Genomic DNA, 23,622 nt, shown 5'->3' with positions numbered 1-23,622 from the left:
GGCTGAAGCTTCAAGGTGTGGGTCCTCTGCTAGAGTAGCTCTACACCCCGCAAAGTGTGAAACTATCAAATGATTAACAATAGAGGGGAAAAAAAAAAAAAAAAAAAATCTACAAAAAGAGTAAAAGTGTATCTTCATGACATGGTGTTTCCACCAATAATCTGGAGCTGAGTGGGGTAAGTCAAGGTCAGCACACACCAGACCCTGTCCTCATCTCCACCGGCCCCCAGCATAAAAAGAAGAACAGATAAAAAAGGACTAAAAAGCCACGCACATCTCCACATTCAGGAGTCTCCAAATGCAAAAGGACAAAAACCTAAAATGAAAAACCAAAGAATGACAGACAAAGGCCATGCATGCTAAAAGTTAGAAATTGTTAGTTACACCACAGTGAAAACTTTGTTATTTATGGGAAAATCTAAAGCCTTTCTTCAAAAATGATTCCCATAATGTGAATATAAAAAATATGGAATCTAAAAATAATCTTCATCCAAAAATTGTTTGTTTTTGAACTGATCTAAAACCTCTTGCTTTTCTTTTGGTACAGTTTACACTCACCACCACAGTGCAGAAAAAAAACAAAACAGCCACAGTAAAACAGATGTTGGCCTTGTGTTCACATCAAATTGAAAGAAACACGATTCGCTTAAAATAGAACAATAACCTGTTTGTGAGAAATTATGCAATTTAATTTTACTGTTAGCAATTATTTACCTATGGGGTCACAGCAGGCTAAGTGGTGCAGCTGTGGCGGCATGCAACTCCACCATTATGACTGGGGCAATGCTGCCCCCTAGTGTCTGCTTTGCAAGATGTCTGTAGTACAAAGTCAACAAGAAACAACCGTTATATCAAATGTTTTTAATATCTTAGCTTTTGATAAATGTCACATCTGTACATAAACATATTTATATGACAACCACAGGCAATCATTAAGGGTTTAGGCCACACCTAAACCTACTATGTACCAAAATATCAGTCCATCCGTGTCTCCTCACTGACCCTGCTGAGGTGTAGTCGCCTACCTTCCCCGTCAGTCCATTACAGTAACCTGGTCCCTTGTGAAAGCAAACGACCTCAGAGACTGAGCCACTTGATGATGTAGAAGTTCTTCTTGCCAACTCTGAGCAAGGTAAGTCCATTAGACAGGATGTGGAGTTTGGGGATCAGTACTTGATCTGGTTTGTCTGTCCGACTGTGGTTGATCCACACTGCTCCGTCCACAACCATCCGATACCTGCACACAAAGGTTCACACTGACAGTTAGAGCAGGGCCATCCATCTTTAAACACACACACACACACACACACACACACACACACACACACACACACACAGACACACACACACACACTGGATTGAAGCGTAGAGCCTAACTAAGCATGGACGTAAATTATGTCAATTCTAACAAGTATAAAAACTGCAGTGCATCACACATCTGACAGATCACAGTGTAAAGTGCTCACTAGAAAATAAATGGCATAAAGGATTAATCTAACCGCCAAAATTATATTATCAATCAATTTGTGGTTATTGACTAATCATGCATTGCAATACCCCATGTATGACATACTCAGAAAAATGTTACTTAATGAGGAAACATTGATGCACCTCCTTACTCTTTATTATAATGTAATTTATCCCCATCTTTCATTTTGTTATATAGTTTGGGCAAGTACTTTTGCTGCTATTCTGAGCTACTACTCAGAATCACACATCTCATTCGCTCCTTTATTTCAGAAACTACAGATTCTTACCATTTGTGATATCAACATTTTTCAAATATGTGTTTTTATTTATAAGATATATTCAATCAAAGGGAATATTCCTGAGCATTTCAAAACGTACTTTAAGGTAAACTCACAGGTCCATTCTTATTCAAACTCGTCAATCTTATGATTTTCATCTTCCCAAATTTCTCACTTGCAGAGGTCAATTTTCAATAAGATTTAGGGGTATCAAATTATGGAATGATTTTCTCCATTTGGCAAAGAACTGTATAAAATCTTAAAAAAAAGATGTTCAAAAGACCATTTAAGTTCTGTTTTTAACCATCTTTCCATGTACTACTGTCCATGTATTAATGTCTTATTTGTTTTGCTCATTTTGCACACACATTACATTCTCACATTTTTTGCTCTTATCTTATTATTGTCATTATTGCTGTTAATTTTATTATATATATTTTGAATCTATAAGTTTCTTTTGATTTGTATCGATCTAAGCTGAATATTTGGACTGTTCTTTGAACAAAAATGCAATTTGGAAACACGTCATCATGGGCTCTTGAAAGGTGATGAACAATTTGACTTTTTTTTTCTTTTTTTTTTCTTAAGATATGATGATTAAACGGGTCGATCTTTATATCATATCATATATAAATCTTGTTTGTACTTGCCCAGGCGCTGCCAGCCAAATACAGTGCAGGTGCACTGAATTCCATTTGTGGATCAGAAAGTGACAAACAATCAAATTAAAAAGTTCAACAGCAACATCTGTCTCCAGAAATAATGACACTGACACTGAAACCACAGAATATGCTGTCAACACACTCTTTGGAACTACTTTTTTTTTTTTTTTTTGGATAAATAGTCACAATGAAAACTATGTGCATGGCTACACAGAACAAAAAAGGGAAATGTCTCTGTGATTTAAGCGGACTGACCCTTTAACTTTAATTCACTAATTTACAGGTTAATATTTTTGTGTAATGTTTTCATAAATTATTTATATTAACTACTGGTAGTTTGCACCCTGGACTAGGATTTGAGGAAAGCAGGATTGGGGTGCCTACCCTCTGGGTCCCTCTGGGATTGCGTTGACTCTGCGGCAGGTGTCTATCACAGTGGTCCCCGGCTCCAGCAGCAGCTCATGGAAGGGAGCCTCCCTGAAGAGCTCCTGAAGTTCCTCGTCACTCATTTCCTCCAAGGCCTGCACGCTGCTGTGGTACAGTGCGTTGGTACATCTGCAGTGATAATATTAAATGTGACTTTTCTTCTCTAAATAGGTAAATTGTCCCCGCTGCAATGAGGTCAGAGGTCACGGGCCGTTACAGAACAGTGACCCTGGTGGAGGTTACGGGTTTGGTGTCTGACTTAAATAAAAAAAAAATAACGTGTATACCTGTAAGAAATGTTCAAGAACAATTGTATTGAATAAAAGAGGATTAAATAAAACATTCAAACACACATACAGTCCGTTCTGACCTCTTAGCACTTTCGAGGCCCTCCTTTCCATGCACCAGTTTCGTCACTTCTGCAGCCAGACGCTTATGTGCAAGGCGTTTTCCTGGATCCTCTCTCTGCTGCTCCATCAGCCTCTCCACTTCCGCCAGAGGCAGGAAGGTGAACAGCTTCAGGTACCTGTGAGAAGATGACACATCATACCTCAGCCTCCTGTTACAGTGCAGAGAGAACCTACAGTGGCATCAGAAAGTATTCAAACCCCTTAATTTTGTAAACACTTTGTGATATATATTTAAATTTAAGTGGATAAAACTGCCATTTATGCCAACCAGTCTACACACTCAATAACCCATTATGACAAACTGAAAACACATTTTTAAAATTTGCTGTAAATTTATTCAAAATAAAAAACCGAAATCTTCCATTTTTCAAAATCATTCAGACCATGCTGTGGCACTCCTCATCAATCCTGTTTGCTTTAATCTTCCTTGAAATGTGTCTAGAACTTGACTGGAGTCGCCTTGAGGCAAATTGAGTTGTTTGGCAATAATTTCAAAAGGCACACATCTGTGTGGAGAAGATCCCACAATTCAAACTACATGTCAGGACAAAAACTAAGCCATGAAGTCCAAGAACAGCAAGACCATAAAATTTTGTGGCAAGGCACAGATCAGAGTAAGGGTATACACCCATTTCTAAACCTTGGCTTCAATAATTGTGAAATGGAAGAAGTTTGGAACCAGGAGTTGACTGTCTGAGGGAGATGGGCCTTAGTCAGGGAGGTGACAAGAACCCAACAGTCACTGTAACAGAGCTATAGAAGTCCTCTGAACCCGCTGGAAGGACGACCACTTCAGCAACACTGCATCGATCAGGTCGTCATAGTAGAGTGGCTATTCGGAGGCCACTTTGAGTTAAGGGTACATAACAGCTCATTTGGTGTTTGCCAAACAGCATTTCAAACACTCTGAGACCAGAAAAAATACAATCTGGTCTGATGAGACAAAAATTAAAGTGTCTGGGCAGAACTCCAAGCACTATGTCTGGTGAACACCTAGCACCGCTCATCACCTGGCTGTAGGGAGGTCTACAGTGAAGCATGGCGGTGGCAGCATCAAGCTACGGGGACCTTCTCAGCAGTAGAGATGGGGAGACTCGTCTGAATTGAGGGAGGATGAATGCAGCCAAATACAGAGAGGTTCTTGAAGAAAACCCGCTCCAAATGCACATGACCTGAGACTGGGGCGAAGGTTCACCTTTCAACCCAACAATGACCTGAAGCATACAGCCAAGAAAACAGTGGCTCCGAGACAAGTCTATGACTGACCTTGAGCGGCCCAGGTGAAGACTGAGTTTTAAAAAAAATCTGAAAAAGAATTCTAAAATCATGTTTTCACTTTGTCATTGTGGATTATTGGCTGCAGATTGAAGAGCAAAAATTGCAAATGTATCCATTTACAATGAAATCTACAACACAATAAAGTGTGCAAATAGTGAAGTGGTCTGAATACTTTCTGAAGCCACTGTATATTTACAATATGTTGACTCAACCAGACTAAACCATCCAAACTAGGTGACGGGTCCTACAAGCACCTATATATGAGATGCTTTCAGATCTTACAAACGCCTATATCTTCACGTACCGTTCCACACTGCTGTCAGGCTGCCTGAGAAAGAACTGGTAGAGTTCAAAGGGTGATGTCTTGTCTCTGTTGAGCCACACTGCGTTGCCTGCTGTCTTCCCCAGCTTGTCCCCGACAGAGCTGGTCACCAGGGGGATGGTCAGGCCGTACACCTCCTCACCGCTCATTCTGGAGAGATACCAGGATTTCAAGTGTTACAAGTCTAGTTTGGGTATATCAAAACACACAAGTGGATTGGTTCACACTGTTGAACTGCTGGTGCCTTTTCTGCATATACATCATCATAACATGGAGTAATAATTAAACTTTAAGTAGAATCCAATAGAGATTATAAGATCATGTTGTGTTACTGTATTACAAATTTATGATGTCAAATGAAAACAAAAAATGTGCAACTAAAGTTTTTGTTTTTCATGTGACAAGTTTTGTCTGATCTGCACAATAAAACACAGTTCACCGTATGAAAAATAAAAAGGATTTAGTATATATTTGCCATACTTTGTTTAATCTCAAAAAAACATTCATTAATATTGTGATAGATAGATAAAATAGTGTCCCCCTTGGTAGCTATAATATGGCAACTGTAAGCAAAGGAATCAATCTAAATTGAGTGCTTTTAAAGGGTTGTCTTATTATTAAAAAAAAATAAAAAAATAAAAAAACCTACATTAATAGTTGCTTGGGGAATTAGAAGTATGCAGAATAGAAGCTTGGCTCTTATCAATTCACACAAGACATTTAGTTGCATTTTCTGGTGTGTGCATTTACCAGAGATGGCTGAAATAATAAATTAACAGAATTTTCAATGGGGTCTGGTACAGACGTATCTCTCCGTACAGAAGAGAGAACTTTGTTATAGCCTTTTTGAGTAGGATGGACATTTACTTGTGAATGGACTCGTGGCCAGACATCACATGTGCCAGGCTGGTTGGTGCCTCTGAGGTGAATCTTGCAACCATACAGCTGGTTCAGGTGGTAGCTGTTATGAGCTTGCGCTGTGTGAACAGCAGCTCACCTAGTAAAATAAAATGCTCCTTCAGTGGATTGGAAGTATGCAGAATTGAAGGGTGACTCCTAACAAACCACATAATATAGTTCATCACATTTTCTGCTGTGTGTAAATTTACTAAGGGTCGATGAGATGTTAAATTAACAGAATTTTCAACGAGGTTTGGAACCAAGCTCTCTCTCCATACAAAACAGCTGCTGCAGTAAGGCGTTGCACTCTTTTTTTTTTTTTTTTAAGTAGGACGGACATTTACTTGTGAATGTATTCATGGCCAGACATCAAGTTGCCCAGCTGGTCGGTGCCTCCGAGCTGAATCTTGCAGCCGTATATTTGGTTCAGGTGGTAGAAGTCATAAGCTTGGAACACCTGGTAGGTGAACTCTGTCAGGCTCATACCGTCTGCGCTCTTCAGCCTGGACTGCACGCTGTGGCGGCTGAGCATGGTGCCCATCCTGAAGTGCCTGCCGGCCTCCGACAGGAAGGCCACGACGCCCCAGTCCTTGTACCAGCTCAGGTTGTTCAGTACGGTCACAGTACCCAGCTTTCTGGAGCTGTCGTGAAATTGCAGTTCGTGGTTGGTGAAAATCCTCTGGATGCTCTCCCTGATGCTGTGGGTGTTCGCCTCCGCGGCGTCCGCGGCCATCCGCTCCCTCTCGCTCGTCTTTCCGCTCGGGTCCCCGATTTGTGCCGTGGCCCCTCCGAGCACAGCGAGGACATGATGCCCGGCGCTGCGGAAGTGCAGCAGGCCGATGATAGCGAGCAAGTTGCCCACATGGAGGCTGTCGGCCGTGGGATCAAAGCCGCAGTATACAGTCTGAGCACCGGACTGGAGCAGCTGAGGTAGCCGGTCCTGAGCTGCGTTTTCTGGGAAAGAGTCCTTCAGAACACCGCGTTTATTCAGAGAGAAGAGCAGTCCGTTATGTGCAGTGGAAGAACAGTGAAATTTACACCTGAGGCTGAGGTAAAGACTCGTTGGCCTGAGGAGAATACAGGACCCATGCCGCCATACAAAACGGCAAGTCCTTACCATGGACGCAGCCATGTTGGACAATGTGACAAGCAGACACAGGAGGCATGGATAGTGAGTTTGGAGCAGAGCGCCCTCTAGTGCACTGGTCCTCAAAGAAGAAGGTGGCCTTTTGGTTGCAGACTTTCCTAACCCCAATGAAAAAGGATGAACGGGGCAAAGCGGGCACCTGCCCTGGGGCCCTAGAACCTCAGGCAGGTATATACACTACCGTTCAAAAGTTTGGGGTCACTTAGAAATTTCCTTATTTCTGAAAGAAAAGCACTGTTTTTTCAATGAAGATAACATTAAATTAATCAGAAATACACTCTATACATTGTTAATGTGGTAAATGACTATTCTAGCTACAAACGTCTGGTTTTTAATGCAATATCTACATAGGTGTATAGAGGCCCATTTCCAGCAACCATCACTCCAGTTCTAATGGTACATTGTGTTTGCTGATTGCGTTAGAAGGCTAATGGATGATTAGAAAACCCTCGAAACCCCTTGTGCAATTATGTTAGCACAGCTTAAAACAGTTTTGCTGGTTAGAGAAGCTATAATACTGACCTTCCTTTGAGCTAGTTGAGAATCTGGAGCATCACATTTGTGGGTTCGATTAAACTCTCAAAATGGCCAGAAAAAGAGAACTTTCATGTGAAACTCGACAGTCTATTCTTGTTCTTAGAAATTAAAGCTATTCCATGCGAGAAACTGCCAAGAAACAGAAGATTTCCTACAACGGTGTTTACTACTCCCTTCAGAGAACAGCACAAACAGGCTCTAACCAGAGTAGAAAGAGAAGTGGGAGGCCCCGCTGCACAACTGAGCAAGAGGACAAGTACATTAGAGTCTCTAGTTTGAGAAATGGCCAATAAAAGGAAAAGATTAAAATGGGCAAAAGAACACAGACATTGGACAGAGGAAGATTGGAAAAAAGTGTTATGGACAGACAAATCGAAGTTTAAGGTGTTTGGATCACACAGAAGAACATTTGTGAGACGCAGAACAACTGAAAAGATGCTGGAAGAGTGCCTGACGCCATCTGTCAAGCGTGGTGGAGGTAATGTGATGGTCTGGGGTTGCTTTGGTGCTGGTGAAGTGGGAGATTTGTACAAGGTAAAAGGGATTTTGAATAAGGAAGGCTATCACTCCATTTTGCAACGCCATGCAATACCCTGTGGACAGCGCTTGATTGGAGCCAATTTCCTCCTACAACAGGACAATGACCCAAAGCACACCTCCAAACTATGCAAGATCTATTTGGGGAAGAAGCAGGCAGCTGGTATTCTATCTGTAATGGAGTGGCCACCGCAGTCACCAGATCTCAACCCCATTGAGCTGTTTTACGGAGCAGCTTGACCGTATGGTACGCAAGAAGTGCCCATCAAGCCAATCCAACTTGTGGGAGGGGCTTCTGGAAGCGTGGGGTGAAATTTCTCCAGATTACGTCAACAAATTAACAGCTAGAATCTAAAAGGTCTGCAATGCTGTAATTGCTGCAAATGGAGCATTCTTTGACGAAAGCAAAGTTTGAAGGAGAAAATTATTATTTCAAATAAAAATCAATATTTCTAACCTTGTCAATGTCTTGACTATATTTTCTATTCATTTTGCAACTCATCTGATAAATAAAAGTGTGACTTTTCATGGAAAACACAAAATTGTCTGGGTGACCCCAAACTTCTGAATGGTAGCGTGAGCACATGCCTGATTAACCCACTTTATGGGAGTTAGCTGTGGGTCCTTTTTGACACCCTGTGCCAACACCACTGTCTCTCTGTGCATTGTGTATGTATGAAGTTAAACAGATTTATATATGCAGAAGCCATACACACATTTAGCCTGGGGCCCAGGAGCAGTTTGCATCGCCCAGTTGGTAATCCAGTCATGGTCATGCAACACTAAAGCAGCTGACTATATATGACAGAACAAGGGCCTTAATATGGGTTGTGTTAAAATACCTTATTTGGAGCCCTGCCTTCAAGATGGTCCCTGTGTCAAGATTATACTTTTAAGAATATCTTATGCAAATCTGGACCCACACACCCACACAAAAAAAAAAAACACTATAGATTTGAGATATGTATAGGTGTTTGTTTATTAACATCATTATGGACTAATGTAAATCTGTTTGGGGTCTTCTTCTTGTTTGCCTTGGAAAATGTTTGAGATGCCATGCTGCACTGCCTTATGCACATATGCAATAGCCCCCCCCCTCCCACGTAATTAATTAAAATTAATTTCTGCCACTCATCAACTGACATAACAGCAATGTAATATAATTACAGGCTGTGACAGTCCTTGTTCCCTTTTAGCACAAAACAGTGGGATCTTCTGGCATCAACACTGTAGACCTGCTGTGATGACTATAAAAATAAATCACTGAACCAAAATGCAGTATGTGCACTTCACTACATTGTACAGTCAATATACTCCAGTTGCAGGATTGACTGCAGACCAATAGATGGAGCCCTTGCATCAGGTTCAGTTTACATGACGGATAACTGCATTTTAATATGTTTCTAGATGTATTTGAGTCTGTGGAAATTTTAGTCTGGCAAAGACACATCTATGGAAACAACCATAGAAACCTAGTTCAGCTGGTGCAGGAAAATGGAAATGATATTAACTTATTAAAACAAACATACGGAACATAGTGGATTTTAAAATCATTTTATTTTGAAATCCATTCAATGTCAACTTGTTTCATTGTTTAAATGACTAGATATACATTCATCAAACATTTACAGTATTTGTTACCAAGCCACAGTACACATTAACAACACATCCAAAGACAGTCTCTGTTGTCTCTTTGCATGACACTATATCCACGAAAACAAACTCCAGGAAGAAAAAAAAAAATCAATCAAATATCTAATTCTTATGACTGCTGCCCCCCTGGTAGTATATATATTTTTTTTTTCTGTCAGTTTTGGAAAATAAAATTAAGGTAATATTAATCAATATTGTTGTTGGTGTTTATGTGCTGTAAGGCAGAGCACTAATAAACTTATTCCAGAGGGAATAAGAGAGACAGATAGAGCAAGGAGGAAGAACAGTACCTTTCTATGTCCTGAGCTAGTTCACCAAAGGAAGACTAGGTTTCCCTGATACGAGTTAAAAAGTCCCTTGTCAATTCAACACAAAACAGACATTCCTAAGGGAAAGCAGACATCACAAATTTACATGACTTCTCCTCCAGGGCCTGGCTCTAGGGTTTCAACCATTTTCTGTTCAGCTTTTTGCCTTTTATTAAAGCAAATCCTTCGCTGTTACTGTCAAATGAAGCTTCAATAGCACTTTTGAGCCTCTTTCTCACTGTAGTTTCCATAGGATATTTTCCTAAATCTGCTGTGACATCATTTCCTCTCTGCGTGGCCCTAGTGTGTCGCCAACAGCTAAATCTAGCTGAGGACACCAACAGTTTACAATTCTGAAAGTGTGTGTGTGCACAAGTCAAGTTTTTTATTTATTTTTTTTATTTTTTATGAATCTCTCGTGTTGTATGGCATGGGCACACGCTAAGGCACAGATTGTTTGTGGCTAATCCCCCAAGCATACCAGGGAACACCCAAGTCCCCAGGAGTCTGCGAGCGGAAAATAAACCCCGAGCTGCGTTCAGTGAATTCTGCATGTGGGACTGACATTCTGTGCGAAGATAATAATATGTAAGAGGCAGCTTGAAGAGTTCGTAATCTACTCATGGCATAAGAAATGTTAGGTGAGTTAGTACAATATAGCAGCGAGTGAGGAGAGAAAAGTCAGACACGAAGCGTGACAAAACAGGATTATACAATAATATATACTGCATTTTCATTACTGCATCTTCTTTACTGAAATAGCATTATGAGTGCATTCACTGTGTCTATTTGACCAGAGGAGGTGTGTGAACAAAAAAAATAAAAATAAAGGTTGGTTTGTTCAACTGATAATGATGAAATTCTGTGCATATGTTAATTACCCCACTCGTTTCTTTTTTAATGTGCAACCTGAGAAGAGAGTATAAAAAGAGGAGAGCAGTATTGTATGATCAGTGCTGAGTAGCTCAACCTTTCAAATGATAAGTGTAGTTTTCATTGTATTCAGAGATCATGGAGGTCAAGTTTTATGAGCTACCATGGCCCTGCACAGCCCTTGTATGCTTCATAAGAGCATGGTTTGTCAGATAAATGAAGTACAGGGGAAATGAAACCGAACGCATATTGTAGACGTGATGGTTCTCTTTCTACAAAACAGCAAACGAACAAAAGGAATGTCCCCGATCGGATTCAGATCTACGGATATTCAGATGACCAGTTGCCTTATTAACCCTCTAATCTATTTACACTGCACTCTTCAATTGTGCCATTTCAAATAAACAATGATCTGATTTAGTCATACATATATACTTTAGTATAAAAATATGATCCAATACAATTAAAACACAATTATGTGGCATTTAAGCAAAAAAAAAAAAAAAAAAAATAGAACATACAGTACATAACTACACTTGCTGTAGAATTTCAAACATTTAAAAGTTGTTTTTTTCACCAAACAGAGGAATACAAAAGTTGATCATCATAGTACCTTGTATACCTCAAGAGTTAAAAGTTGGGGCGGGGTAGTCGGTGCGATCATTTCAGCTATGTACAGTTCACTCTATTTATACAATGGGATGTAATTATTAACACAAAGTCCATTTCTCATGACTGACTTTCAGTCAGTTCATGATGATTTTAGATTTTGGTTGGATAAGCAGATGGGAGGGGTGGGAGGGAGGGAGGGGGGCATTCTCGCTCAGATCCACATATATATTACGCAAACTATGAGACATGCATGTTTTCATCATCAGCATTCCTTTACTGTAGGTCTTCTGTGTCGCATGTTCATTTTTTCTTTCTTTTTATAAAAGGCAGTATGATAATAAAATACAGGAGTGGCATTTTCACATCATAACAGATAACGGACAAAAACATCTAAATGATGCCACATGGAAACGTATTTGGTCTTCATCCATCACTATATAATTATGTAATTGTGAAAAATGTCGTAAGTGCAGATGGCCACATGCTTGTGTTTGGTTTGACCGTTTGACCAACACAGAATCCTTTTCACTCAAATTGAGGGTTTCTGATGATGAAAAAACCTCTAATTGTCAAAGTCTTGGTTTAATCTGTGAGGCTGTAGCATTCTGATTTTCTCCTTTGAAGAAAAAAAAAATGCTTGTCATTTGCCATCTCATAAAAAAATGTGTGCATAAGACCCCTGAATCTTAACCTACTGCATGTGTTAATGGGACCGAACACAGTCCGTGAAACACAACAGAAGGCAGAAGTACTGACAGGAGAGCGAGGAGAGAGACAGCATGACTAATTGCGAGAAAAAAAATAATGAGATGTAATTTTGAGGAACAGGGCCTCAGTGAGTGAGAAATTAAGAAACAGATGAATTCATTTCCAGCAAATCCACCCTAAGTCTGCCCGTATTAAGGTCGTAATGCGGTTTATCTTGGTCTTAGCCCTTGAATACCAGGACACAAAACAGGATGGAGTGCCAAACGTCTGTGCATGTGTTTTGTGAGAAAGGCATTCAACAGAGGTCCGATATAAAATAGTGTCTCATTAACATATCACAGGCGTGTCTGTGCTTGCGGTGCGTGTACACAGTGAATCTGCGTCTGCGGTCACTTCAGTCTGCAAAAACTTCAAATTTTGCTGATTTATACTGAAGTGTAAAAAATACTACTGCCTGAATAGTTTGTGTACAAGCTGAGAAATAAGTGATGACCATCCATACCGAGTCTTGATGCTGTCTTGTTAGGAAGAGAGAAAATGTTGATCATTTCCAGTATCTTTACGAACAGAGTATGGCTTCGAAGGCTTACAGTACAAATAAATGATTACGTTCAGGAGCCTGGTGACGGTCGTGTCTCTGGGTATAAAAAGGTGAGGAAACATGCTGGAGGGCTGGTGCACGGACAACCACCCTTTCTTGGTAGCCAATTTGGCAGAAGCTGCCTTGCTTGAAAACTGTATCATTACTGTCTTAATGTTGCTGCTGCCACTGAAGTCATTTGGGTGCTGTTAACTGTGAAGGTATATGGCTCTTTGCTCTTTGACATCAGTATAAAAATGTACTCTCAAACGTACTGCTGGAGTGACGACTATGAAGTTCACTGTCTTTCTTCATGTTTGTTAAGGGTCAGGATGGGGATAAACACAGAGGTCAGACTTTAAATTAGTATTTAGTGTTTTTATCCGAGAGGTTTGGTCTGAGATTGCATACACTGGTGCCTAAGCAGGGGCTCAATCAGCTGTACATTGCAGCTTTGCATACATGACTTCTCTGCCTGGGAAGGTCCACACAATGGAGTGGAGAGCACTGTGTCAGAACAAGAGAATCACTAGCTTCTTGCTTGGGCCTCTTTTTCTGACCAAGGCTAACTCTTGCTGCATTGGGGGGAGGGGGGGGTTAAGTGGTTCAACCCTAGCTTATGGAGGACTCTTCTTCTTCTTCTGTCCCTGAAAAAAGGAGATGGTTTGCAGAGTGCCTCTCCTGGTTATTCATCCACAATCCTCAGTACATGTCTCTGTAGATCTCCTGCAGGAGCGGGTGCAGCGACGTGTCCTCTGTCTTTTTGATCTCCTGCACCAGCTGTGCGTGCTCGGTGACTAGCTGCCGGAGGTCAGCCAGTTTCTGCAGCAGCTTGGGGAAGAGGAAAACGTCGTCTGGATGATTGGCCAGCAGATGGAGCTGTAGCACCTGCACAATGCTCTCCTGCATTCGCTCGATGTGCGCCACATTCACCAGGCCTGGTCGGTCTAATTGTAGTAGAGGAAAAATAGAGTTGAGTGAGACCCTTTAACTATAATTTCCTGATAGAATAAAATATTGAAGTTTACAATTAGTTTAATTTGATGAAATTGAGTAAAAGCTTTCAAAGAGCAAAAAGAGGATGTAATATTCCATGCAGCAAATTAATAGTTTAATTATAAGCAATGTTATTTTTCCTGCACCCTCACCTCCACAGCAGATGATGGCGGCCACAAACAGAGCCAGGTCACTGTCGTCCAGCTCTAGCGCGTTAAACTTCATGGCAAACTGGAACTTTGGCTCCATCATATCACTGAAGGGACGCCGCAGGCTCTTGAGGAATTCCCGGGTGATGAAGCCCGAGCCGTACGCTACAAGGAGCCCGTCCTTGTTCATACTGGAGGCGAGCATGGCGAAGAGAGCCTCGTACACTCCATATTTCAAAAGAGTCACCTGATCGTTGAGGTCCAGGCTCGAGAACCCGGGGACGGACTTTGCAAACTCTGTGAGCTCCGTGACGGTTTCCACCGATGTGCACTGGCAGCAGTGGAAAATCCGAACCTCTGCCTCCCTGTCCTTCAGCACTCCCGCAGAGCCGACCATCTTGGCCACCAGCGTCTGCTCTGCCAGCTGGAGGGTCTCCATGTCGTGGATGACGAAAGGCTGTGGACAGTGGAGAAAGAGACACTCTCATAAGCCCTGTGTGTAAACTATGGATAAAAATGTGTTTCTAATTGAAAGGCAACACACAGTCGGTACAGTGTGTACTGTGATTTTCGCCTACATAAATAAATCTGACCTGACTTAACTACATAAATATGGAAAAAGCTGAAACAGCAATGAAAAACTCTAGTGACTGTGGTGTTTACACATAATCTTTACTGGAAGGAGAAGCTAAGCCCAGAGCCCTTATTGACACTCGAATATTTCCACAATGACAAAATTACTCTCCTTGACCCTGCAGCTATAATTATAGATGTCACTCTTAACACTCAAAACAAAAGTTTCAGGTGTAAACAAATTCTCTAGAAATAAAGAACAAAGTTCATTTGAAACGATGCCACAGTTGACAAAGTACGCCTTCATAATAAAAAAAAGTTGTGTCCAAAATGCTGATAATGTCATTGTAGAGACACAGGTGTGTAAATGTAGGCAGCTCTGAATGGCAGTGATTGATTCTAGCTAATAGGCGCTTTAAGCTGTGTCACTGTTCCAGCATCTGATGAGCAGCTACACCTGCTGCTGCTCATCATATCACAGCTCTGACTCATGAACGCTGTGCTAATTGTGGTCAACAGCAGCAAGGGAAGGTATGAGGCTCGTGACGGCGAGCTGCCTGAATTCGTGGCGCTTCTCGGTCAACACAGCATTTAATTATCAGGTAACTTGTGCCAGATTGTTTACAATACTTAATCTAAATATTTTTCGTGAAGTATTAATCTTAGTTTCAAAATGCTTTGAAGCAAAGTTGCACCAAAACTACTGACACAGACTTCCTGCACATGCACACTGTGTACCTTGAGTAAATAAGTGGAGTTTTTCTAAAGGATACACTGTGCTTCTTTTTGGGCTAACAGCCCGAATTGATGCTATGTGATCCTGCGGAAGCAAAGAAGCCCCAATCATCATCCTGTTCTTACAATAACCTCAGAAAAGACTTCAGTGAGTAGCGTGCTGAAAAGCTTTATATGATTACTCTCCTTGGCCCAGGAGCGACACCCTTATAGATGCATAAGCCATTAAGAGTTTACACTGAAAGCAGAGCTAGGAATGCTACACTGACAGTGCTACACGTTAGCTGATTATGTACTGCAACACATTTGTTAAAGCAAAGTCGATCTGTTTAGCCTTGTCAGGGCTACAGCATTTTGAGAAGCAAGAGAACTACAAGTAGCTAAAAATGACAAGATCAGAGTCTGCAGCCATGCTAGCAACTCTGTGAGGCTTTACTGAGGCACAATGATGCTTTGAACTAAATGAAAATGTCACATGCTCACAGTTACAATGCTAAGATGCTGATTTTTAACAGGTATCTTTACCATGTTCATTGGCTTTGTGTAGCATGCTAGCATTTGCTAATTAGCACTAAACACAAAGTACAGCCATTGCTAATGTGAATGTCCTTGGTTTGAAAAGGACATCACCGGAGGCTTTGCCTCTGGAGAACATTCATTTCTGTATAAAATATAAATGGCAGTCTAATAGTGTTCGGTCTGGACCAAAATGGTTGACCAACCAAATGGCTGACAGACCAACACTGCCAGTCGTAGAGCCACAGCGTTAGCATGGCTAAAAACTATTTATAGCCTCCCTCAGTTATGATTTGAATGATCAATAATGATCATTAGTCACAGTCTTAGAGAGCAAAGCTATATTTTTTAAAAGACACAATCTTTTATTTCCTAATACTCTATCAACAGTACACTGCAGCAGCAAGAGCTCGACATTTCTAGCTGTGTTTTTATTTTTTATTTCTATAAAAAGGGACAAAAAACATCCTGTCAAGGCTGTACACTGTTCAGGTGAATCATACCACCGCAAAACCAGTTGAGTCAGACAATAAAATTAGCTGCACACAAATCAGTGCCAACACAATTATGTCTGAGCGTTTCTTCCAGACATTGAGACTGATGAGTCAATCCTGATGGAAATTTCCTGTCTCAATTGCAGGAATTACCTGGATGCCTTAATAAAATGTTCACAGAGGATACACATTTTCTACAAGGACGATTAACCATTCGATAGTTTTCTATAACAACTCTCTATTTGTTACAGTGTCTAGAGCATTTTAAAACATAGGCTATATCTCCTAAATACATAAAAACAAATTTCAGAATCAAAGTTATGTAACATGTTCGAATTTGCACATCGATCTCTGCAAATGATACATTAGGATTTTCATGGGAAGTTCATTGTTGGGGCACCATGAATAAGCTTTAAAATCAAAGGTGGATCAAGCAACATGGTGTATTTCCAACTGACTGCTTCCCAGTGCCTGCAGGACCCACATGCTCCCTCTGCCCCCTCTAAAAAGACACTTATCCATTTGGAAGCTTTGATCTCCAGAAGTGGAGAAGGTCTGTGTTTGAACATGGATGTGCACTTGGACTGACCTGTTGCTCTTGACCGATTTCACACCTACACACATCCATCCATGGAATTCACAGCGACTCTGAGCTGTAGTCCCTGACCCTCCCCTTTGCTGACCCCGCCGCTCCGATGAAAACAAAGCGACAGAAGCGAGGCTGCGGGGGAATATTTTTGGTGGGATTGGGGACGGGTGATGAAAAAGAGCACAGGAATAGAGGAAAACAGAGGTGGCGGGGGATGTGATGGGCTCATACACTGGCTCTTTATATCGTTTCTGTGCAAACAGACATTTCCTTGTCCAGCTTGTGTGCTGGCTTGCACTACTGATTGAGCAAGTTATTTCTGTCATTGCCTGGCTGCACGTAATCTCTGAGGTAGTGGCTGCCAGGTCATATTGAGACATGAGTTTGATTGCAAATTTTCTGTGTGCTCAGAATGACATTAAAAATAGCTCCAATGGGGAAGGAATAAATTAAAAGTTGCAAGACAACATGAATTTGACCTGTGAGGAAACTCTGGTAATGAGGAGAGCCATGCACACGCAATCCACACACACACACACACACACACATGCAACCCACTACTCTAAATCAACGTACAGGGGTGCTGGTCTTGCCAGTGAGAATGGTTCGAGCCTTGGCCTTGTTCATGTTGAAGTTCTTGAGGTAGGCCTCGTAAATCTGCCTGGCCAGCGTCTTCTGGTCGGCTATCTGAGGGTCTTCCACCTCCCTGTCCCCCGTCACCATCTCCGCCTTCAACTTTAGCTTCTCCGACTGGGGCATCCGACCAAAACGGATGGCTGTGGACAGCAGAAAGACACTCAGATTGAGATGATAGAATTTGTGCCAGTATGAATAAAGAGACAGATAAAATCGATCATGGAAATTACTATGAATGCATTAAAAAACACTTAATATTACATGTATTATGTTTACTGTAAAAACCAAAAGGCCATGCAACAGAACATGGAGAAAACGACTGTGTAAGACCAAAGAGAGCACACATAGAGCTTAAGAACAAACCCGGTTTTGGAAAATGTAAAATACCTTGAACTCCACAAAACCAAAATTATCACTTATTCCAGATGCTGAAATCTGGAGGAATCATTTTCGAAATCTCTACAAAGACACCCCATGAAGTAAAACGACTCCAAGTCAACATATCAGCAAAGAAAAAGACATTAAATGTACCCAAAACTATTAAATCCATCCAAACAAAGCTTGTGGAGCAGAGGCAATGAAATGTTCAAAAATAGCATCACTAGAAACACAAAAAGCAGTTCTTGGACTGTTTTCCTGACACCTGGTGCCAAAGCCCCCCCCCCCGGAGTCGATGGATCTGAGGTCAGTATCCTGTTGTAGTTTAAATAAAGTATATTTCCTTGACAAGCATAATATCTTAATCTGTCTTTTCTGGCATTGAGTCTGGCACTTCTTATGAATGGACCAAAGCGCAGTTACAGGCCTTAATTTTTAAGTCAGAGAAGTTAAAACCTCATTTTAATAACATGATTTAATTCCTTTGGTTTTTACAAGAAGACGGCAGCAGAGATGTTGTGCAAAACAGAATAGAGCCTGTGCTAGACACTCGCTCTAAATCCAAAGAAAAAACAGTTTTCAACAGACTCCTCCTCTCCTAAAAGAGGCCAACAGGTCAGGAAAACACTGACCAGCTCCCCACAGAAGTTTCTTCCAAAGACGCAAAAAGTGTCGCCCTAAAATAATCTCCAAGTGTCAACGTCCCCCATGTAATAAAAACAGCACTTGAGATACTAATTCTGATCAAATCTGGGCTCAAATATTTCATTGTGAACATCTGTTCATCAGCTGGAGCAACTGGGAATCAAATCAGATGACATTAAATGCAAAGTACCCGGTCCACACATTTCCACTGGATGAGATAACATAAGAATTCAATCCCACCTACCACATTGAAACACTACAGCACATAAGGAACAACAACACTGATATCCATTGATCCATTTGCATCCATTAATTAACATTAATGGATGCTGATTTGGATTGGATCCTGCTGAACTGGAACTTACCTCTCCTCTTAAACCTATTGATTCTCTTGCACAGTCAGTAATAAAAGGGGAAAAATAATATTTTGAATCCTATTCTGGCACATTCAAAGACAGTGTGGCAGGTACTACATAAGAAATGTGTGATTTCACATTATACTCAGAAATACGCATCTATATGGAACAATGTTTGTTTCTCCTTTGTGGAGGAACATATTAGATTTTATGGATAGATGATAAATGTATGAGTTGCCCACATCACTAAGATTGTGTCTCCTTGGGGACAAAACAGTTGCTCCACATTTAGATATATTGGGATATTAAAAACTGGCCTAATCACCTGTGCACGGATGATTCTATGGTGTTGGAAGGAACCTGAAACACCTACACTAAATATGTGGAAGGTTCAAATGCTGGAAACTGCAGCGTGTCAAAAGATGTTCTGGTTCTGTAAAGAAACTTGCGGTCTGATAGATTACATTTGTTAGTCACTGTGTCCTAGTACCTATCACATTGCTATCATCACATAACTATTGTTTTGTATATATCAATTTGTCATTGTCTGTTGCACTACCTGCCTATTTGTTTTTCCCTTTTCCACTGTTGTGTTCTTATTGCTATCAAACGCAAATAAATTTTAATTATAAAAAAAAGAAAAAAAGAATTGATTAACATTTAAAAACAGGCACTGAGTTTTTTGACCCACCTAAATTCTCTATTTCAAAAGGACCTGAGAAACTTTCATGTCACTAAAGCACAAATGAAAAAGGGCACGGACACAGAATCTGTCTATTATACCTATAGAAAATTGTGAATGAACACACCAGGTTACTAGCCATTACGAGGTGTGTTGGAAGTGGGCAGCGGTTGTGTGAAGTGTGTGTCAACGCCATGCAAGAGTTGTTTTTCTACGAGAGGATGCTGGCATCTCTCAGACGGCCTGATCCCATTTGACTAATGAGATTAGAGGTGAACTGTTTTTAACCCCTCCTCACCACTCTAAAAATCTAAATAGGCACAAGCTGGTGCCATACACACACACACACACACAACACACACACCTCCCTCTAAGCAGCCAACATCCAGCTGCACTGACTGCCTGCATTTACAAGACTATAAACACATAAAAGGAGATCTGAGTTCCCTGTTTTCCAACGAGCCACCCGCTGATGAAACAAATCCAGGCGTACTGAGCGGGACTGAGCAGGGATGAGATGCGTAGCTAGCAGACAGCATGAGGGCCCATTAGATTACTGCTCACAAAGTGGATGGATCCTCTGAAGCTGGTAAAGCTCCACAGCGGTCGCCTGGGCTGGAGCCAAGTCTAATTAAGATGAGAGGAAGTGAGTGATGCTAAGCTGAGCGTAAGTCCATTTCCTAAGAGCCGGTGTGAGGGGATGACTCTGCGACTCAAGTTGGGAGTCGGGGCCTGACGGTCTGTCATCGAGTTGAATCATCTGTTTGTGTCTGTGATTCCGACCAATAAACCCGTCCTTCACTTCAGTCAGACTTATTATTGCTCTGGACCTGTTATTTTCTCACTAACTGCTGTAACACAAAATGATGTGTTTGTTTCAGTGCATGAGACGGATCATTAAGTTGCTGGATTCAAGAAATGTTCAATCACTAGTTTGTTGTGTGATAATAAAAGCACAATGCTGCTGTTGCAACAGCAAACATAAGGGGATGTTAGCATGTAGCATACTCCTGAAATGAAGTAAAGCACATGAGTGATAAAGTTTCACCCAAGGAAATTTTTTGGGAGTTAGACAAGCTTGAGAGGCCTCACCCTGCGTATACGCTTATAAATTTGAAAATTGAAGGGGGGGGGGGGTTATTGTTACTGAACAATAAATAAATAAAAGTACATTTTCTAACACTAAGCCAGAATATGTTATGCATTCATATTATAATTCCCTCTTCTAAATTCGGTTTTGGACAGATTTTATGATAATTAAATAAAACAGAGCACCTGATTGTAACTACATCTGAAACACAGCTCACTGCGCTTTATTGTAAACTACGTCATTTTAATGGTTAAAGTTCACATCAAGTTTCTATGTCGATTGATGTCTCAACATTTGTTAATACATTTAAATAGAAAAAAAAAAAAAAGACACTCCTGAACCATTTTAGTAAGGATCATCCAGAATGATCAGATTCAACTGGAATCGATTGGCAGTCGATGAAAACTGAACGACAAACCCCCAAAATTAGCAGTTCTGTGGTCCTGCGGTATCTAAGACCACCAGACCTCAAAAGATCAGGTTGCACTCGCATCTCAGATCTCCTTCCTCCCCCCTCTACGGTTACATTTAGGCCCATGAAACTCAATACACGTATACCATGAGAGGAAGTGCAGCGGACAGAAATACTGCTCCTGCTGAGCTTTAAGGCGCTATCATTATCAAAATCTAGGCTGTGTCTTAAGGAAGCATCGGAAGGGCCCTTTAAGTCAATAATCCCGAGAGACAAAATAAAGACGCTCCTCGGCCCAGCCTCTGTATCCACAAGTTCTCTGCCACCAGTATGGAATATCTGCAAAGTCTGCACAGTCTATATGTAAACCCAACGAATACACTGACCTTCTTCTGGTAGAAATACACTGACAGGACAGCAAACACGAGCACCTGCACCTTCTCCCCCCCCGACATACACATACACGCACGTCATCTCCTAAATCTATTTCAGAGCATTTTTTTTTTCTTTTAGGACATTGACCTTGGCCAAGGGTCAGCATGCCATGTTGTATGTTTACACAGAGTAAATAACATTCACCAAAATCTCATACTTTGACCTCAATATTCCTTATTCCAAACAAAGATAAGCAGCACTGACGTTCAAATCTGTCGCAAGGCATTTAAGAGAGACAGCGTTTTGTTATTGGGTGTTCACAGATGTTGAATGTGCAGATGTTTAGAGTCTAGAGTCTAAGTATCAGCCTCTAAGCATGTGTTACTTTGAACAAATAGCCACAAAACAAACAAACAAGCAAAAAAACTGAAGTGTTTGTTCAAGGAATTCAAAAGGGGGGAAGTTTCACGTTATTTTAGAGTGTTAATGGAAATTTTTAGGCCGTAATGGTATCAAAACAAGATTGTAATTTCAAAAGGCAAAAACTTGATGTAATGACATGATTCTACTCTCAACTTTATTCTTGTAACATGACCATTTTTTTAAAAACATTTTTCTTAAATATTATAATGTTATTCTCGATTTGAACAGTCAGGGCGGAGGAGTAGAAATTATTGCTGTAGAACACAATCCAGGGTTTCTGTCAGTGTCAAAATAAATAAAACAGTAAGGAAAGAATCAGTTATCAAAGATCCTATTCACATCATATGATTAATTAGTATTAATAATTATTATTTTTGACATCTTGGATTGTTTGTGTCTCTGATTGTTAATGCTCTTTCTTGGTTTTCAGGTGTATCCGCACAGTAAAGCAGACCGTCACCGCCCTCCATTGGTTTTTGCAGGTTGGAATTCACATAATCAGGAGGGTCTGTTCACCTGATTATGCGACTCACGTCTGCACCAAAAGGGTTGAGTGGGTTCAGCTGCTGCCTGATACGACTCTTGCACTGGAAAGTCTGCAGACGCACACAGAAAGATCATGTGCTACAACCACATGAGTTACAGTTCTTGTCCGTTTCTGAAGAAGGAAGCTACGAATGGATTAATGTTGAAATAGTTCAATTATGCAGAACATACACACACACACACACACAAACACACAGCTGTATAGACGCCGGGAGTAGTCTTCAGATAGTGACTTGCCTTAACATGCAACTTAACACCCAGCTGTGGTGTCAGGTTGCTTACTTGTGCTAATTATGTGCGTACGTGCCTGCTCAATCTTTCTTGGCTTCTGCACAACTGTGGTACTCTGTTAAGCAGTGTGTATATACAAGTAACAAGAACCACGACATCTCTGTGTGTATGTGTGTGTGTGTGTGTGTGCTGCTGAGTTTGAAGCACTGCCCTGCCCTGCCCTGCCCTGCCCTGCCCTGCCCTGCCCTGCCCTGTACGACTCACCGTTGTGGGACATGCCCACTGACAGGCACTTCTGGAAGCGGCAGTATTGGCACTTGTTGCGGTTCTTCTTTTGGATCTTGCAGCGGCGCTCGCACTTGTCGTACTCCAGCTTCAGACGGATGGTCCGCCGGAAAAAACCCTGGAGGAGTGAAGGTATAAGGAAAAATGTGAGAACTGCTAATATGAAGCAAAGATTTTGACAATTATTTTCATTTGTAAGAACGAGAACATACAGACCAGCTTAGTGAAACATTTCTAAAAAAACAAAATACATATGTTAATAAAACCTGAAATGTAACAGAGTTTAACAAATTCCCTTTTAATAAACTCTAAGCTGTTATGTAACCAGTTTCCAGATCCAGAAAAAAACTATTGACCAACTCTTTATTAAGAAAGACGCCATTAGAAGCAGCTATTTTTCCCCCCTGTGGGTGGTGCATGACAATATCAGATGCACAGTTTCACCATCAGTCTCTCCTCGCTTACACAACCTTGACAAAAAAGAAACATTTAAATCTGGCAAGGAAGAGCTGGACTGAGTGGCATACTTGTGGCTGGCTGGAGGGTAGAAAGTGGCCCGGGGAATTGCTTAATAACATATTCATCTCAAACTGTCACCCAGTGTGCCAAAATACACACAGACCCACACGCAGTCTGAAACACACACACACACACACACACACACCACACACACACACACACACACGGTCATAAAATACAAGATTACACAGGGTTACGCGGACATGCTACAACCATGTGAGCACATGTTAAGTAATTCAGACTGACTCTCACCCACTAACCCCCAACCTCACATGCACAGACACACACATA

The 23,622-nt window shown here is 41.1% G+C and overlaps 2 protein-coding genes across 3 annotated transcripts in view; both read right to left on the bottom strand.

Moving 5' to 3' along the window:
* Positions 1–846: 846 nt before the first annotated feature.
* On the bottom strand, positions 847–8,448 carry yars2 (tyrosyl-tRNA synthetase 2, mitochondrial). Its single transcript, XM_056388024.1, has 5 exons — positions 6,091–8,448; positions 4,829–4,996; positions 3,207–3,362; positions 2,795–2,965; positions 847–1,237 (listed from the first exon to the last, which is right to left on the bottom strand). The coding sequence occupies exons 1-5, from the start codon at positions 6,876–6,878 to the stop codon at positions 1,078–1,080; spliced, it is 1,443 nt and encodes a 480-aa protein (XP_056243999.1). The 5' UTR covers positions 6,879–8,448; the 3' UTR covers positions 847–1,077.
* Positions 8,449–9,505: 1,057 nt separating this feature from the next.
* Positions 9,506–23,622, bottom strand: part of pparab (peroxisome proliferator-activated receptor alpha b) — a 32,018-nt gene continuing 17,901 nt past the window's right edge. For both annotated transcript variants that reach the window (XM_056387397.1, XM_056387398.1), the window contains exons 4-7: positions 22,792–22,930; positions 17,330–17,529; positions 13,850–14,303; positions 9,506–13,648 (exon numbers count right to left, since the gene is read on the bottom strand). In XM_056387397.1, coding sequence (XP_056243372.1) covers positions 13,404–13,648; positions 13,850–14,303; positions 17,330–17,529; positions 22,792–22,930 — 1,038 coding nt within the window. In that variant the 3' untranslated portion in view covers positions 9,506–13,403. The remainder of the gene's footprint in view (positions 13,649–13,849; positions 14,304–17,329; positions 17,530–22,791; positions 22,931–23,622) is intronic.

This window comes from Seriola aureovittata, chromosome 10 (assembly GCF_021018895.1).
Source record: "Seriola aureovittata isolate HTS-2021-v1 ecotype China chromosome 10, ASM2101889v1, whole genome shotgun sequence".
Lineage (NCBI taxonomy): Eukaryota > Metazoa > Chordata > Actinopteri > Carangiformes > Carangidae > Seriola > Seriola aureovittata.
Note: the sequence above shows the minus strand (reverse complement) of the source record. Positions and strands in the feature narration are given on the sequence as shown.